Genomic DNA, 17,500 nt, shown 5'->3' on the forward strand with positions numbered 1-17,500 from the left:
ACAAGGGTCAAATTGTCACACCGAGCTCTCCGGATAAGTTTATAATGTTGGGGAAATGGAAGAGAAGAGACAATGACCAACATCAAAATGCATTTGACTCAGTTACAGTGGCGATAGGAAGAACTCATTGGGGACAACCTGTCTTGCAGAAAATCTTCTTCCGCAATCACAAAGAGTCAACACCAACTCGATGGCACATAATCAATCAATGAATGAATCAAGCAATGAATCAATGAATCAACTAATCAATCATCTCCCAAATTTTAGGACTACAGCACAGCAAGGAATGCTTTTAAACTTGTGCATAACAGGTTCTTAAGCTCTTCTTTTAGGACTCCCTAAAACCATTATTATTGGTTCAGTCGCAGTTAACCAGATGTTCATACTGGATTTAGCACTTCTGTCTTCCTATGAGTCCTTCCTATCTGCCTACTTATTGATAGGCAGATGTGCATGTTTTTTTATTATTATTATTCAACAGCTATTTACAGATATCACACCTAATATCATTGATAATCATAGGTGCCATATATTAAATTTATGCAAAGATTGGGGCATGCCATCCATGAGAAACTCATAAACTAAGGTTATTCGTGTTGACCATGTTTTTACTAGCCACGGTCCCTCTTTTTTATTGCAACAACCGCAGAGTAGCCTGGATGTCAGATTCTGATTGGCTCTCTTTTCCTGAAATTCAATACATTTCCACCCTACTCCTTTTTCAATGAGTTTTTTTTATATATAAAAAAAATCACTTACTTTGCAGGAATGTTTCGAGGCTTTGTCTTCTCTGTGGTCTATGAATTAAAAAAAAACAAGAAGAAGAAGAAAGAAGGAAAGTGAGAGAATGGTTAGCAAACCTTAGTCAAGAGTAACCTTTTGGAAAGAAGAGGGTAAGGAAAACACAAATTACTCTTGGTAAGGAAGACCAACTATTTCAGAGAACAGAAAATCATCCATGTGATGGATCCATCCATAAATTAAGCAGAATTCAAGGCAAGAGAAGAAAGTAATTTCATTGAGCTGTATCTATCTTTCTGTCTGTTTGTCTCTCTGGGTAATCCTTCCTTCCTTCCTATTCCTATTTCCTTCCTTCCTTCCCTTCCTCCTGCCTTCCTTCTTCCTCCCTCCTGCCCTCCCATTCTTCCTTCCTTCCTTCCTTCCTTCCTTCCTTCCTTCCTTCCTTCCTTCCTTCCTTCCTTCCTTCCTTCCTTCCTTCCTTCCTTCCTCCCTCCCTCCCTCCCTCCCTTCCTTCCTACCAATCTTTCTCTTATCTCTCTCTCTCACACGCACACAGACACTCATCTAGCTATCTATTCACACATAGATGTACATGTATATGTACATGTGTATGTATATGTGTATAAATGTGTGTCTGTGTTGGATAGAGAGATGATAGAGAGGGAGAGATAAGAGGAAGTTTAGTAAGTAGGTATATATAATATACACACACATACACACACACATAAATATAAGGTATAGATGTGTGTGTGTGTTATATTTATATGAATGTCTGAATTTAAGGAGAGTTGGATGCAAAGACATTTCTCTGATTGTTCCTAATGTACCTTATGATTCTTGACGAATGTATCTTTTCTTTTATGTATACTGAGAGTATTTGCACCAAGACAAATTCCTTGTCTGTCTAATCACACTTGGCCAATAAAGATTATTCTATTCTATTTAGCTCCAGAAAGAGCAACAACACGCTGATCCAAACCAAATTCACTCAGAGCAATTTCCACAGCGATGAAATTAATATTAACTTCACTATTGTTGGCCTTAAAACAAGATCAGGAAAAATTATAAATATCATTGAACAGGGAACCGGGCAGCTTTTGCCTCCAAGCTGTTTTGATCAGCCAGCAGCTAAAAAAATAAAAATAAAAAAGAGCGCAAAAAGCACCAAATGTTCAGATCGGTTTCTCCCAGTGAAACCCTTCCGAGAGAAAACACACTCCGAATTTTCTAAATGACGACCCCTCCAGTGCTTTCTGTGCTGCTTTAGTGATTGAACCTGGTTTTGGTTTTTTAAAAACACAAAAAAACCAACCTATTATTATTATTATTATTATTATTATTATTATTATTATTATTAGGATCCATTGATCTGTATACAGTCCATTTATCATTCATGAAAAGACCTGGTGATCCTCACAGTATATTAGAAGAAACAACTCAGATCATCTGTCAACGGCCTTCTTATTTCTGTTTCTCTCTACAGGGACTTTCATCTCCTTCCATTCTTCTTGAATTAAAATGTTGCTAAGCAACACCGCTGGGGGCATGGATGGCAGAAAGGCGAGACTCTATCAAACTGTTTAAGCGGTTGGAGATTTCCATGTTGATGCTTTCATGCATATATACAGAGAGAGAGGGAGGGGAGGGGGGAGGGAGGGAGGGATGGGGAGAAGGAGGGAGAGAGGGAGACAGAGGGAGAGAGACAGAGACAAGAGAGAGGGGGGAGAAGAGAGAGAGAGAGGGAGAGAGAGAGACGGGGAGAGAGAGGGGAGAGAGAGACACAAAGAGAAAGAGAAGAGAGCGGGGGAGAGAGGGAGAGAGAGAGACAAGAGAGAGAAAGAGAGGGAGAAAGAAGGGGAAAGAGTGAGAGACGGGGAGAGAGAGACACACACACTGAGAGAGGGAGACAGAGAGAAGGGAGAGAGAAGGAGAGAGAGAAGAGGAGAGGGCCGCTTTAATGGCATCTTCTGCAAAACGTTTTGAATTCAAATTTTCTACCTAGGTGATGTGCCTTTGCCGTGTTTTCTATTCGTCTCCTGGCTTTGTTCACACAGAGCACAGGCCGTCCACAAAGATTGCTGGGAGGGCTGAGAGGGAAATAAGAGGCTGCCTCTGCGGGAAAACTGGGAAGGGCAGGTGGAAACGGGGAGAGGGGGAGGCTGGGCCTTCCTTAGCACTGCTAAGACTGTGCCACCAGATGGAGGTCCTTGGCCTTGCATCTTCCCCAAAGGATCTCATCTGATAGAGAGACAGAGGGATGATAGGTAATAGAGAGATAGACAGGCAGACAGGCAGTTAAATAGAGGGTAGATAGATGGATAGAGGATAGCTAGAGAGCTAGATGATTGATTGATTGATAGACGATGATAGATAGATGATGATAGTTAGATGGATATAGATAGATGATAGATGATGATAGTTAAATAGATGATAGCTTGCTGGATGATAGCTTTACGGTTATAGGTCCCTGTCTTTCCTCCTCTCTCACATCAGCTTCAACAGAAACGCTTATCTGATATGGGATTGTCCCCAAAATTCTGCGGGGCGACTTCAGCTGAAAGCACGAGAGACTCCCTAGCTAAGATTCTGTGCGATTCAAAGAACCCCCCCCCCAAATCCCACGCCTGGCTGGCCTCACCCACCCCGCCCCTGCCCCACCCAGGAGTCCCCACATGGCTAATTTTGGATGCAGGTAAGGGCAGGGCACACACAGAGGCTTGGAGAGGGTGAAAAATGGGCCTCCCGGAAGTTCGGGAAGGCCGGAAATGGGCCTGTTTCCAGCTTCCAGGGAGCCTCCAGAGCTCGGGGAGGCCGTTTTCACTCTCCAGCAGGCTCGAGGAAAGCCTCCGGAGTCCGGGGAGGGCAAAAATGTCTCCCCCCGCTGTGGTGCAGGAGGCTGACTAGGCCACACCCACCATGACCATGCCCACCAGCAACCGGGCAGAGAACCCTTTGCTAAAATTTTGGAAGCCTACCCCTGAGCATGGCCCAACGCGACTGCCGATTCCAGCGTGTGAAACCTTTTCAAGAGAAGGAGCAGATCAGCTCCTCATCTCAAGAGGACAAGGGAACCACAAGCCAAGAGGGAATGGGCTTCTGAAGACCCCCCGACTGGCATTTGACAGTTGTGGTTTGTGTGTCTGTTCCTGCTGCTGACGGGAAAAGAGAGCCACGAGCTAAAACCATCTTCTGTTCACAGCAGACGCTGGTGCTTTGAGCCAACTTTTCCTAGTTGCCCTTAGATTCTCCTTTATGATCAAGGTCTGCTTTATTGAACTTCTCCGGGGAACTCACAGCAGTCCTGCCTCTCTTTCCTTCTCTCAATCGATGGAGAATTCTCCAGTGAGAAAAGGGGAAGGGAAAAAAAAAAGAGGAGATTTCTGCATGAGAGATGAAGAGAGAGTGCTTCGCTGGCTGTTATCGACATAAAAAGCTTTGGTTATAACATTCCTACGAAGGGCTAGGGAGTTTTGTTTTGTTCCTGGTTTATATATATATGTGTGTGTGTGTGTGTGTGTGTGTGTGTGTGTGTGTGTGTATATATATATATATATATATATATATATATATATATAACCTCAGAAAACATATATATATATATATATATATATATATATATATATATATATATATACACACACACACACACACATACATATATATACATATACATACACACACACACACACACACACACATGTGGTTATTGGTTATTTGGTTTTATTCGCGTAAAATTGGAAGTATCTAGGCGACGTTTTGATGAAGTCTCATTCGTCATCTTCAGGCTTGTGTCTTCAGCTTTGTGCTTCTCAGAGTAATGTGAGCTTGCAGCTGCTTCTTCCTTTTAACTGCTCGTGGGGGTGTGACTTGATTGGGTGGGGGTTTGGCTGTGTTCTGATTGGTTGGGGGTTTGGCTGTGTTCTGATTGGCTGGGGTTGTGTTCTGTTCAGATGGGGGCTTGGTTGTGCTCAGGTTAGTCTTAGTTGCCGGGGGATTTGAGCTGGTGAGCTGTGATCCTGTTGTTTGGCTTCGCATTTATGGTCATGCCATATCTTCATGGTGGACGTCCGTTCGCTTCATGTATGGGTTGGAGGGGTTTGAAGCGGGTAGTGATGCAGCTGTGATACGGCTTCTGGTCCGACCATGGAAATTGTACTTCCTGCAATCAAGTGTGGAGTGGTTTACATTTAGTTTATATTTGTTGTATGCTCTTGTATTATTGCGGTTGAAGCTGAAGTAGTCATTGACTGGTAAGACTGGTAATCAACTAATGGAATGGCTTGCCTTCAGAAGTGGGAGCTCCATCAATGGAGGCTTTCAAAAAGGGACTGGACTACCATTTGTCTGAAATGGTGTAGGGTCTCCTGCTTGGGCAGGGGGTTGGACTAGCAGACCTTCGAGGTCCCTTCCAACTATTATTCTGTGTTCTGTCATGGTTGTCTCTGATTTGCTAAATGGATGGAATTCAAATGCCCTACATTCAAAGCCATGGCTCATATGTCAAGGTAAAAATTCACACCACTTCTCAAGGTAAAACTAAATAAATCCTTTTATGGCTTAATATAATGAAAGAATCCATCTTGACGAGCTGGCTTCTGGCTTCCAGTTTGAATCAGATCAAACCACTTATTGAAAGAGGGCCATTTTAATCAAGAAGATCTCCATTGGCTTATTCAGGAAGTTTTCATTAAGTCTTCTTCTTCTTCTTCCCCTCAAAATGGAAGATGAAAAAGTTTTTTTAAAAAAAAAAGTCCTTTCCTGTTTTTTCCTGATGGTGTCGAACTTCTATAGCTGTTGTCTATGGGGGATCTAAACTTCAGGGTCTTAAATTAAGCTATTTTTGGCTTCCAGGAAAAAAACCCACAAGGTTTGTGAACTTTTGCCTCTGCCCAAAATTTCCAGGCTGAACTTTGACATGCTCAAAAAAGGAGGAGGAGGAGGAGGAGGAGAACAATTATTATTTCTTCAGATGATTTGGTCCCTTACTAGCAAAGCCTCATTATAAAAGGAAAAGAGGTCTTCTCCTTTTTAAAAAAGGAATTTATTCTATTTATAGCGACATCATTATCTCTAAGCCTCCAATGACACTCAGTTGCAAGTAAACAACTCTGTATTCTATCAGAGTTATTGATAGTTGGTTTCACTCTCATCCCTCTGGTTTCTTCCCCTCCCCCCCAATCGCCTTGAGGAGCTGACCTTGGTCTTCACTTGTTTGTTCACTATTGATGTCACGACTGAGAAATGGCTTCTCAGCGCTTCTACTGATAACACAATAAATAGGTTGTGTGTTTCTCTTGTCTGGAAGGTAAACAGCTTTTGAGAGAGAGAGAGAGAGAGAGAGGTGGAGAGAGAGAGAGAGAGAGAGAGAGAGAGAGAGAGAGAGAGAGAGAGGGGGGAGTTAAAAAGGAGTGAATGGGAACAGGATTTGCTACTGAAAGGAGAAACTTAAGGCGGTTTTCTTTTTCAAAAAAGGATGGTCTTAATTGCCAATGAGCTAACTTTTGAGCAGAATTAAACTCTCTCTCTCTCACACACACACAGACAGAAATTATTGGCTTGCAGAGATTCCCTTCTCTAAGAATTTAAAGAGAAGCAGCACTTAACCTCCCATTTTCAAAGCCTCCCGGCGTTTCTGTGATTCTTTGTTTGTTTGTTTGTAATTATCCAACACAAACAGAGCAATGATAAATAAAATTCCGAGTAGATTGGCTAATCGGTGGGAGGTTTTAATGTAATATGATCTGATTGCCCCATGTGTAGAAGAGGATCATGTAAGCAAAACATGTGTGTGTGTGTGTGTGTGTGTGTGTATATATTATATATATATATATATATATATATATATATATATATATATATATATATATATATATATATATATATATATATATATATATATATATTGCACTCCCACCTTCCGTTCTGCCAAAAATGCAGAAAACACTGGGGCAAACCCACTGAGGGGTGTCGAAGTTCCTGTGGTCCAAAAGCCAGCAATGTGCTTTAAATTAAGGGCAGACATTTCAAAGGTTAAGAGGGCTGTTTTTTAAGCAGAAAGCGAACAAAGAATGAAGGAGAAGGAGGAGGGGGAAAATGGGAAGCATTTATTGCTTAAAACACTAGAATCTGCTACACTTAACTGGGATGGCCAAAAAATAATAATCATCTTCTTAACGCAGCAAGAAAAGGGTTGAGTTATTCCTGCAAAGAATGCTACATTTTCCCCCATGGATGGTGGGTCTGAGTAACTCACTGGCTGCTGCGTTGATACAACGTCAACACAGCATCCATAAGAGGTGCTAAGAATCTCCAAGCTGACTAGATGGGACACGTCATGAACTGAACACATGTGAAACTATCCCTCGGATTGCTGCTGAAGTCTTCTTTCCCATAATTTCCCATAAATCAGCTTTGCAAATCCTGTGGAATGGTGCTGCAAACCATCAGGAGGGATGTGTTGTGGTTTGCCGGCAGCCGGTGCAGATGGCAGCGGAGTTGGACAGTGGGGAAGAAAGGGGACCAGTCCAGGAATCTGGAGAAGACTGGAACAAGGGTCTTGCATCCAATGCAGAGATGGGCCCAGGACCACCTGGGAGTGGGGTGCTGACTCTGTAGCCTCCAGAGTCTGGCAGCAGCGAGGCAGAGGAAACAGGGGAGCCTGTTCCCAGTGCGCGCATGCACAGAGCTGCTAGAAGGCAAGAACAGCTGAGACAAAAGGGGCAACTCGGGAGTAAGGCTGGGAGGTGATTGCCCCTCCCAAAAGGGATAAAAGTCAGACCTCAATGACAAAAGCTTTGCAGGAAGCAAAGTAGTTCAATAGTTTCCGAGTCGTTCTTGAAGCTCTGTGAACTCTGGTTGGTTTTTTCTGGGACTTTTGTTGGTTTATGTTACAATTAATCGGACTTCTGTTTTTTGGCAGCATTCTACAGCACTTGAAAGGCGTGCTCTTATCTAGGGGAACTGTTTATAATTAGTTCTGCCAGGGAACGCAAGGAATTCCCAGCGTTGCATTAAAATAGGTTTTGCTTTCCAAATTAGGTTGTGTTTCATTAAGTTTGACGAAGCCTGGGTCAGAACAGGATGGTGATAGTAGCCATGGAAGTGAGACTGACATTGGAGATGCTCCTCTTCACAAGCTCTCGTGACCTGTTATCTTGTCTATTTTGAACACCTCCCAAAAGCGTCTAAAGACTTTTTTTCACGGCATGGGAGAAATTCCACACACTGGAAATTTGAGGAGGTGAGTGGAGGTTTATAAAGGGCAAACGATGCAAATGGAATTGTCTACCTTTATGTTTGCTTTTTCTTGGATTTGCAGGGAGAGGGAGCGTAGGGCATTTCTGCTTATGGCCTCTAGTCAACATGATTCTCTGGGTTTTCCTGTGGAAGGGTGCCATTGACTTTTGACAGTTATGTCGCAAGGAGCTCCTGGAAAGCAATCTGGTTGCCTGTCTCTGGCTCTGAGGCCACATCTTTCCCATAAGTGCCATCGGAAATCCAAAACTGATGTCATAATAATCCCCCAGGTAGGGTGCGTTTGATGAAGTTGCAAGAGGAACACAACGTTAACCAGCGGGAGAAGTCAGTCACTTTGAAGGGCAAGGAGAACCAAGGGACTCCTGGATAACAGAAGGTCCAGAAGGCCCACAGTGAAGAAAAGTGTGAAATTAATCGTATCAGGGAACCGACATTTGAAAAGCAAAGCTTGGAAGTTTGGAGTTTCTTAAAAAACTTACCTGATCATTATCGTCTTCATCACTGCTGAGTTTCAAGTCATCTTCAAGCATTCTTTAAAGCGGAAAGAGAAAAAGAAACAGGTTGCAAAGTTATGCATAGTGTAAGGATTAGAACATGCTATATCCCTCGTTGCTGTTATAAAAAAAAGTAGGGTTACATTGATATGGCAATAACCGAAGAGACATCACGCTGACATCAACCAACTTAAGAAAATATTAAAATATTAAGGACTAGCTCAATACTGATGTTTTGCTACAAAACTATGTGGTTGGGCCTTAGTTTTGGGGGAGGAAAATAAGGGGAAAAAATTCTGCCTCTGCCTACCAGCATCCATCGGTATTCACCTGGCTAGTGTCCTGTCACTGGGTGAGAGAGTTGAGGGCTGTTTGGAAACTGAAAGAGTATTTGCTGTGTGAGCAAGAAGGAGACAGCAAGGAGCCTGGGCACGGCTTAGCTCAACTGTTCTGTACTAAAGCTGGTTGCTGCTGTGAAGCTAAAACTGAAACTGAAACTCCTCTCTGCTTGTGTCTTGCATTTGGAAGAGATTTCTTTTCAGGTGGGGAGGGGGAGTAGAACTCCTTAGCATCAGAGCGTGTTAATAATAACAATATAGGAAATACTAATAGCTCTGATGGCCATTTCAAAAATCCTTTCTTAGTGAGCACCTAGAAGCCAAGAGGAACATAGGTTTTATGGTTTTGGAGATTTTGTGATGATGTATGAGTGGCATTTCGCTTTTATATATATATATATATATATAAATATAAACAGACACTGAAGCCTTCTTAGAATTCCTCCCCAACTTTTAAGTTTCTCCCATCCTTCTCAGGTGAACCCACCCTAAAACCTGGACAGGTTCCATTTATTATTTGATAATAAGATACTTTCACCCCCTTCAGCTTTTGGGGGGCCGATCCTCTCTCAGGTCTTCTTCTCAAGAAGAATTAAAGTTGTCACTAGAAATCACGCACTCAAACTAACTGCAGGTAAATCCTTGTCTTACAAAACCATTCATTTACTGACTACGAATTAGGGAGAAAACAACCCCATTGCAATTGGAGCTCTTGGTGCAAATCTTCATCAAATATTTATAGAAAAGGTAAACGTACTAGAGGTGACACAACTAAAATTGGCGAAAGGCTGCCCTCTTTGTATCAGTATATCTATTTTATGGAGATTCCTCCGTGAAATAAGATCTTTGGCTGGGTATTGGATCACTGAAGTCAACATCCAATTAATTAGATGGTGGCATTAGTTTGGGTCACTGCAACAGTTCTCCAGTTCCTGAGTGTTAAACTTCTCTGTTTACTTCTGAAATGTGCAAGAGGGAACATTGACATTAAGGTCATAAGTCATTCCTCCTTTGGCGACTTCTGTGGTTAGGAGGCTCAGCTGCTCAGCCAGAACATCAAGACGTGAAACAACCGAGCATTAACCTCCAATCAATGAGGTGCTTCTGCCAAATATAACCTTGCAAAGAGGGGGCTGAGATCAGAGATCTCGTTTCCTTCCTCCTTTCAAATGAGAGAAAACCGTCAAGGAAATATTAATTGTTCGCCCTTCTTGGGTGCTGAGCCTGGAAAAATCAGGCTCTCTCCAAGCTCGCTTATCTAATTGCCATCTCTGTTTGGCTTCAGGGGGATCGGTTGCCTGCCTGTGCGGTTGATGGCAACAGATCACAGAACCACAATTGACCCCTGATTGTTATCAGTGTGGTAGATTGCACTCTTCGCAAAGGCCATGATGCCTTCAAGATTCGGTTACAAAAACAACGGGTAATTGGCAGGCTACATTGGGACGACAATGAACATTAGTGCCATTCAAAACTCTTTCCTTCCTTCCTTTTCCTTCCCCTCCCTCCCTCCCTCCCTTCCTTCCTTCCCTTCCTTCCTTCCTTCCCCTTTCCCCATCCTCTTTCTCCTTCTCCTTCTTTCCATCCTCCCCCTCCCTTTCCCTTTCTCATCTCCTTCCTTCCTTCCTTCCTTCCTTCCTTCCTTCCTTCCTTCCTTCCTTCCTTCCTTCCTTCCTTCCTTCCTTCCTTCCCCCTTTCCCCAACCTCTTTCTCCTTCTCCTTCTTTCCATCCTCCCCTCCCCTTTCCCTTTTCTCCCTTCCTTCCTTCCTTCCTTCCTTCCTTCCTTCCTTCCTTCCTTCCTTCCTTCCTTCCTTTCTTCCTTCCTTCCTTCTTCCTTCCTTCCTTGCTTCCGTTTTCCCTTCCCCATCCTTTTTCTCCTTCTTTCCTCCCTCCCTCCCTTTCCCTTTCCCTTTCCCTTTCTTTTTCTCCATCTCCTTTCCTTTCCTTTCCTTTCCTTTCCTTTCCTTTCCTTTCCTTTCCTTTCCTTTCCTTTCCTTTCCTTTCCTCTTTCTCCATCTCCTTTCTCCTTCCTTTCTTCCGCCTTCCCTCCCTCCTTTTTCCCTTTTAATCATGATCTCCTCCCCTCCCTCCCCTCCCCTCCCCTCTTTCCCCTCCCGTTAGGCGAAAGCTCTGCCTTTTCAAAGGAAACCTTTAATGAATCTATTTGGGTTGCTAAAAATATAGAGAACTAAGAAAAGGAAATGATTTTAAAAAAAGGCCCGGAGGATTTTATGTCTTCATTCCGCGCCCATTTTTATTCATTTAACACACTAAACAGCCTTTCCTGACAAAGAAATGATGGCCAATGGAAAGAACAGGGGAAAAAGAGAGAATACGGGGTGATTAATTAAGCCCAATTGAAAAAGAGCCGGTGGGGAACTGTCCTTAAATTGGCCAAAGGCTTGTCAAACAGAACTGGCCCAAGAATTTTTCTGTCTGAAGAGCAGGAGGGCTGGACTGTGCTGGAGGGGTGGGAGAATGGGCTGCCCTGTCGATATAATAAAACTGACTATTGAGTTTTCTTTGCCTGTCCTTTTTTTTCCCTTTCCTGAGCCAGCACTACTTAATCAAGAATGCAGCTCCTCTTTTTCTCTCTCTCTCTCTCTCTCTTTCTCCCCCTCCCTCTCTTTCACTCTCTTTCTTTCACTCTCTCTCTCCTGGCTCATTAATTTAACTAATCCAGAACTCAGCCAGAAGGCGGTGACAGAGTCTTGTAGCACTTGGAATAATTAAAAGGGAACGGAATAAGATATTGATGGAATCAGCTTTATTCTTAGACAACTTCATGGAGGGCAGGGGGCTGGAGGGGTGAGAATTAATTTGACAGAGGGGAAACGGATACAATTATGGGCATTATTAAATGAGTGCTATTAGGTATGATAATATCACAAGAAGTTGGGGAAAAACCTTGAACTATAGAGGTTTGGCATCCAGAAGAGGCGTTTTTATTTATTTAATTTATATCCTGCTTCAGGACAGATACAGTATAGATAGTCTTTCTTCCATCTATTTTTCTCCAGAACAAGCACCACAACTTATGAAGGAGATTAAATTCAGAGAGAATAGGAATGATTCCATCATTTTATGAGCTTCCATGGTTAATGGTGGACACAACCTAGCTTTTTGTGGCACCAATCCTACCCCTTGAGCACTTCTTCTCAAGATCCAAGACGTGTTTTTTTTTTTTAAGTAGGACGATGGAACCGTGGTTCTAAATTTCTTTTGCATAAATCAGCTAAAGGCAACCATTGGTGTGCAACAAAATGTGGTGCTCTATTTTCACATGTCAACAAGATCACTCCTGGTTGTTGTTCCAATCCATCTGTGAATTTGCTCCTTCAAAAGGAATTAGGGAGTCATTTAATTTATTTTTAAGCCAACTTAGGTCTAGTGGTGTGACTGATCCACAGGGAGAAGTGGCACCATTTTGGAGGAATTCAACCATGGCAAGCTGAAAGTGTCTCATGATTCCAAGGATTAAAGATGACATGATAGCAGTTCTAGCATCTGCCATGAAGAAGAGGGGAGTCAACCTATTCTTCACAGCCCCTGAAGGCAGGACAAGAAGCAACAGGTGGAAACTCATCAAGGAGAGAAGCAACTTAGAACTAAGGAGAAATACACTAAAAGTGAGAACAATTAACCAGTGAATGGCTTCCCTCCAGAAGTTATGGGTGCTCCATCGTTCGAAATTTTTAAGAAGAAATTGGACAGCCATTTATCCAGAGAGGTATTGGCTTGTGCAGAGGGCTGGACTAGAAGAGTGGCTGCCAACCAGTGGGCCAGGGGACTACTGGTGGTCCATGAGAAAAAAATTGGTGGTCCGCAGAGAAATGTCACCCCCAAAGCATCTCCCAAAGCAATTAATCCAGGCTGTGTGGGAACACGAGGCTTGTGTCACTTGCATTGCGAATGACACAAGGTAGTGAGGGGAGGCAGGAAAGGGCAGAGGGGGGGGAATTTGCCCCATTCGCCTCATCTGGCCACCCGGCTGCTTCTTTCTGCTTCTTTCTTCTTCTGCTTTTGGCTGCACGCAAGGAAAGCAGCAAAAGTCTTTCTTTCTCTCCCCCAAACTCTGCCAGAAATGAATCTTTTGCACCCTGCAAGGCCTCCTGCTCCAAAAGGCTACGCTGGTGCGACAAGTCTCACAAAAACTCATTTCTGGCGGAATTTGGGGGAGAGAAAGAAAGGTTTCTGCTGCTTCTGCTGCTTTCCTTGCATGAAGCCAAAAGTCTCTCTCTCTCTCCCCCTGAGAACGGAGCTGGAGACGGTATTCTGCAATCCCAAATAAAGAATGATCAATCGGTAGGAAAACGGGGGGTGGGTGGGAATTTTCCTGCAGACATTTTGGGGGATTTTCCCAGGGTCTCTGGTCCGCGGGATTTGAAATTGTGAGTTTGGGGGTCCCTGAGGTCCAAAAGGTTGGACTAGATGACCTCCAAAGTCTCTACCCACTCTGTTATTATTCTGTTGTTGTGTTAAGATAGAAAGGATAAACAGAAGCAAAGACTTTCAGGAGGTTTTTGGAATTTAGCTTCATGGTAGCACAACCTCCCTCCCTGCCCAGCCTTTCTACATCATCCAACGGAGGATACAATCCACGCGTTCAGGACGTCATCACCCCGGAGTTTAAAGCATTTGTAGATATATTAAAGGAAAAGCAAAGGCATGGAGCAAGGCTAAACGAAAAAGGAAAACAAGCTGCTTTCTAATATCCGAGGATATTAAGAATTCACTTCATTTTCTATTCGTCTCTGACCTGGCCAACATAATTATTGAAAAATGCAGGTAGCTGTTTGTCTTGTCATCCATAACAAATGCATTCGATCCCTTGAAGGGGGCAACTTCCACTCTCCAAAGTCTAGCTTAGGGAAGGACATTTTGCTTTCATGACTAGGGCGATGCCGTTCACCCCTGATTGTTTGCCACCTTCTCAATTTGCACACTCCTCTTTTTGGGCACGAAGGCCGTTCATGGATTGGAAAGGATTTGCTAAAATTTGTTTGGCGACGGTCTTGAATTTGTAGCCTCAGGACACGCCAAAGCTATGGAAGGGGAGGGGTTCTCTTAAGAAGGGGGCTGAATCCAGAGGCTTCAAAAGTCAAGAATTGGGTCTAATGGAAGGGATTTTAGGCTGGGAAGAGAGGGAAGGGAAGGGAGGAGGGGAGAGGAGAGGAGGAGAGAGAAGGGAAGAGAAGAGAAGAAGAAGGGAAGGGAGGGGAAGGGAGAGGAGAAGGGGAGAGAGAAGGGAAGAGAAGAGAAAAAGAATGGAAGGGATAGGAAAGGAGAGGAGAGGAGGGGAGAAGGGGAGAGAGAAGAGAAGAGAAGAAGAAGGGAAGGGAGGAGGAGAGGGAATTTTTCCTTCTGAAATATCACCCCAACTGGCTGGGGAATTCTGGGAGTTGAAGCCCATTCATCTTAAAGTTCCAGAGATTGAGAAACATTGGCCTAGAGACCGAGGGTGGGACGGTGATTAGGGCACCAGGCTAGAAACCGGGAGACTGTGAGTTCTAGGTCTAGTTCCACCCTGGGCATGAAGTCAGTTGGGTGGCCTTCGGCCAATCACTTTCTTTCTGCCCTAGGAAGGAGGCAATGCAAACTATTTCTGAAAAACCTTGCCAAGGAAATGTCATGCAATCTCCAGAAGTCACACAACAACAATTAGTGCCTAATTCTGAGCAGTGTGTTACTTCTTCACTTTTGCAGAGCTACAAATTTAACAGTCTGTTGGGTGGCCTTAACGCGTGTATACTAACCGATATTCTGTTTGGAAAATTGACACCTATTCTTCCAGTTTCATTGCTTTCCAAAATGTCAAAGAATGGATTTTGCTGATTTGAATGGACTGACCCACCCGAGTTGTTAAGAAAATGCCTCTTTTCAAAGAAAATCTTTCTAATTATGCCTAATTTATGGGAACATATATTAAAATCAATCTAAATGTTATTGCAAATGTGTTGTGATATCGGCTGCATCATAGAGTTATAGAACTTGGCAATTGAAAGCTACCACAAGGATTGTCTAGTCATTAATGACTGAACATGTGCACAATTGATGTGAATTAATCATGTTAATCGATTTAAATGTAATTAGTTGAACGGTAAGACTGGAATTTGCGTTATACAAAACAATCAACAGCAATTAAAGTTATTGTGAAAATAGATGTTTTCCATGAATACGGCTGCTATTAAAAATAATTATCTGTATATGTTTATGGTTTCCAACAACTATTTCCTTCAAGAACTGCATAAAAGTAGGGATGGAGGGGAGATCCTGGTCTTGGGGGTCTGAGAAGAAATGCAGAAGAATTCTGAGAAGAAAGAGTAGTCCTTTATAAAACATCACATGTGAGAATGTCACCCTTGTGAAGTAGGCCAGACAGGGAATATGACCAGGAGAGCTCCATTAACAGAATCCTGCAAGTCCAAAAGTACAAATCTCCCACCATCACTTTTATAGCCTGAGAACTTAGATAGGATTCCTGTTGAGATGACTGCCCCACTCGCTACTCATTGTTGGCTGGGCTGCCTCTTATCTGATCATTCTCTTGGCTCTGTCTTTTCTCCTGGCCTCCAAGATCTTTCCCACATACCACTACAGAGACTCATCCCTCGATCAAAATATTTGACTCGTTTTTCAAACACATTTCCTTGGAGATTTTCTACATTATCCTAAGAAAGCTTGTTTCTGATGTCACCAGAATTACATTGGGAAGATTCAATTGATTTTGCAGAATGTTAAGGTTTAATGCCACACGTGCTGTGTCCATATGAAAATGAGATTTTCCATTTCCCCCCTCTGCTACTTTGCATTTTATTTACTTCTTCACACACACACACACACACCCAAAAAACACACACAACTGAAATATTGTTGAGTAAGTCTTGCAGGACCTCGGAGAGCTCCAAAGTTCTCAAGTCATTCCAATGTTCATGCTACGAATGACAGGAAGACTAGCTTTGAGTACTTTCGTCCAGTTATGGGCCTCATAGGTAAGTCTGTAGTTTCAAATTACTACACAGCTAATTTCTATCTAATTTCTATACTATCGGGTTGGTTTGTTTGTTTTATGGGTCAAAGCCAAGCCACAACACTGAAATTCAGTGCACCATTAATACATAATATAAAATAAATCTCCCTTTAAAATTAGCAATTTATCAGAAGCAGGAATGGTTCAGAGGTCACTCGCTGCTTTTGTAAGCTACACCGTGCATTATTTAGGAACGGCACACAAATATAATCTGAGCAGAAGCCCCAATTTAAAAAATAAAACTAAAGTATTGGGCTACTTTGAAAAGGAAGCGAGTCCAGACCCATCTGTGGTAAACAATGATCGACGAGAAGTGGACCTCCAGATTTTGTTTGGTCAAAAAACATCATCGCAGAAAACAACAACGGCTAACGGGAATAAATTTGATTAGATGTCTGCTGTCATTTCTATGATTCAAAGGCATTAAACTACATGCTGCGTTCTGCCTTGGTTTAATTTTGGCTTAGCTGGATGAGCAAAATGAAACATTGTGGTTTAATCAACAAATACAGCTTAACCAACCCATCGCTTGGAGCAATGAACTGATTCCCTCCTGTCAATCTTTCTAAGATAAAGTTGACTTGGCATTCATCGCAAGGATTGCCAGAGAATGAGAAATAATTGCACAGGGAATACAATCCCCTACTTTTTCCCTATGTAATGTGAAAATAAAATAAACATGCTTAAAGATAAATGAAAACATATTTCTTCGGCTTTTTAGGACATGGGTTTTATTTGGAGCCATGCTTTCTTTGGCAGACTCCATAAATGTAATACTGCCCGATAACCTGATTGAAAAATTAGATCCTATTGTTTTATAAGGGGTTCCAGGCTGTCTGAGTAAATTTTTACCCCTAAAAAACCAAGGAGGGCTTGAATTTCCCCCAGGCAATTCAAACATTTTTTTTTTTAATTTTAAGAAAATGTCGTTGGCTACAGACTCACTCAGAATTCTCTTCCCTGGTTTGAATTATGGGTCTGAAGAAAAAATCACATCCCTCTCTTAAATATGTCTCAGGATATACAGTATGCAGCTCTTACGATCTATTCTGCAAAATTAAATTTTAAAAATCTTCTTCCAAGCTTCTTTCCTTTGAATTCTGGGGTCTGCTTGGTTATCTAATGAAATATTTTGATACCTGGAGAATGGTAACGATGGGGACAAGGTGAACACAAATTAGAGCTCAAAATATTCTGGCATCTAAATCAAAGATGAAGCTGTGTGATCCACTTTGGCTTTCTTTCCTAGCACGTTTTTTTTTTTTTTGAGAGATAACCCAAAATAAAATAACATTTAATAATACAGTTTATATGGCACTTTAAAACAGGGGTCTCCAACCTTGGCAACTTTAAGCGTGGAGGACTTAAAGCAAAGCTGGCTGGGGAATTCTGGGATTTGGTCCTCCAGGCTTAAAGATGCCAAGGTTGGAGACTCCTGCTTTAAAGAACATAACCTTGAACCTTGAAGTTGAAAGGGGCCTTGGAGATCTTCTAGTCCAACCCCACCCCACCCCGTACAAGCAGGAGACACTATACCATTTCAGACAAATGGTTGCCGAGACTCTTCTTGAAAGCCTCCAGTGATGGAACACCTACAACTTCTGAAGGCAAATGTTCTACTGGTTGACTGCTCTCACTA

General features: G+C 42.6%; 1 protein-coding gene across 2 annotated transcripts in view; it reads right to left on the bottom strand.

Annotated features, from left to right (window-relative positions):
- AFF2 (ALF transcription elongation factor 2) overlaps positions 1-17,500 on the bottom strand; it is a 239,629-nt gene that overhangs the window by 48,520 nt on the left and 173,609 nt on the right. For both annotated transcript variants that reach the window (XM_087941173.1, XM_087941175.1), the window contains exons 8-9: positions 8,478-8,529; positions 760-797 (exon numbers count right to left, since the gene is read on the bottom strand). In XM_087941173.1, the coding sequence (XP_087797299.1) occupies positions 760-797; positions 8,478-8,529 (90 nt within the window). The remainder of the gene's footprint in view (positions 1-759; positions 798-8,477; positions 8,530-17,500) is intronic.

Source organism: Pseudonaja textilis, chromosome 12 (assembly GCF_049901715.1).
Source record: "Pseudonaja textilis isolate UNSWEBS1 chromosome 12, rPseTex1.2, whole genome shotgun sequence".
NCBI lineage: Eukaryota > Metazoa > Chordata > Lepidosauria > Squamata > Elapidae > Pseudonaja > Pseudonaja textilis.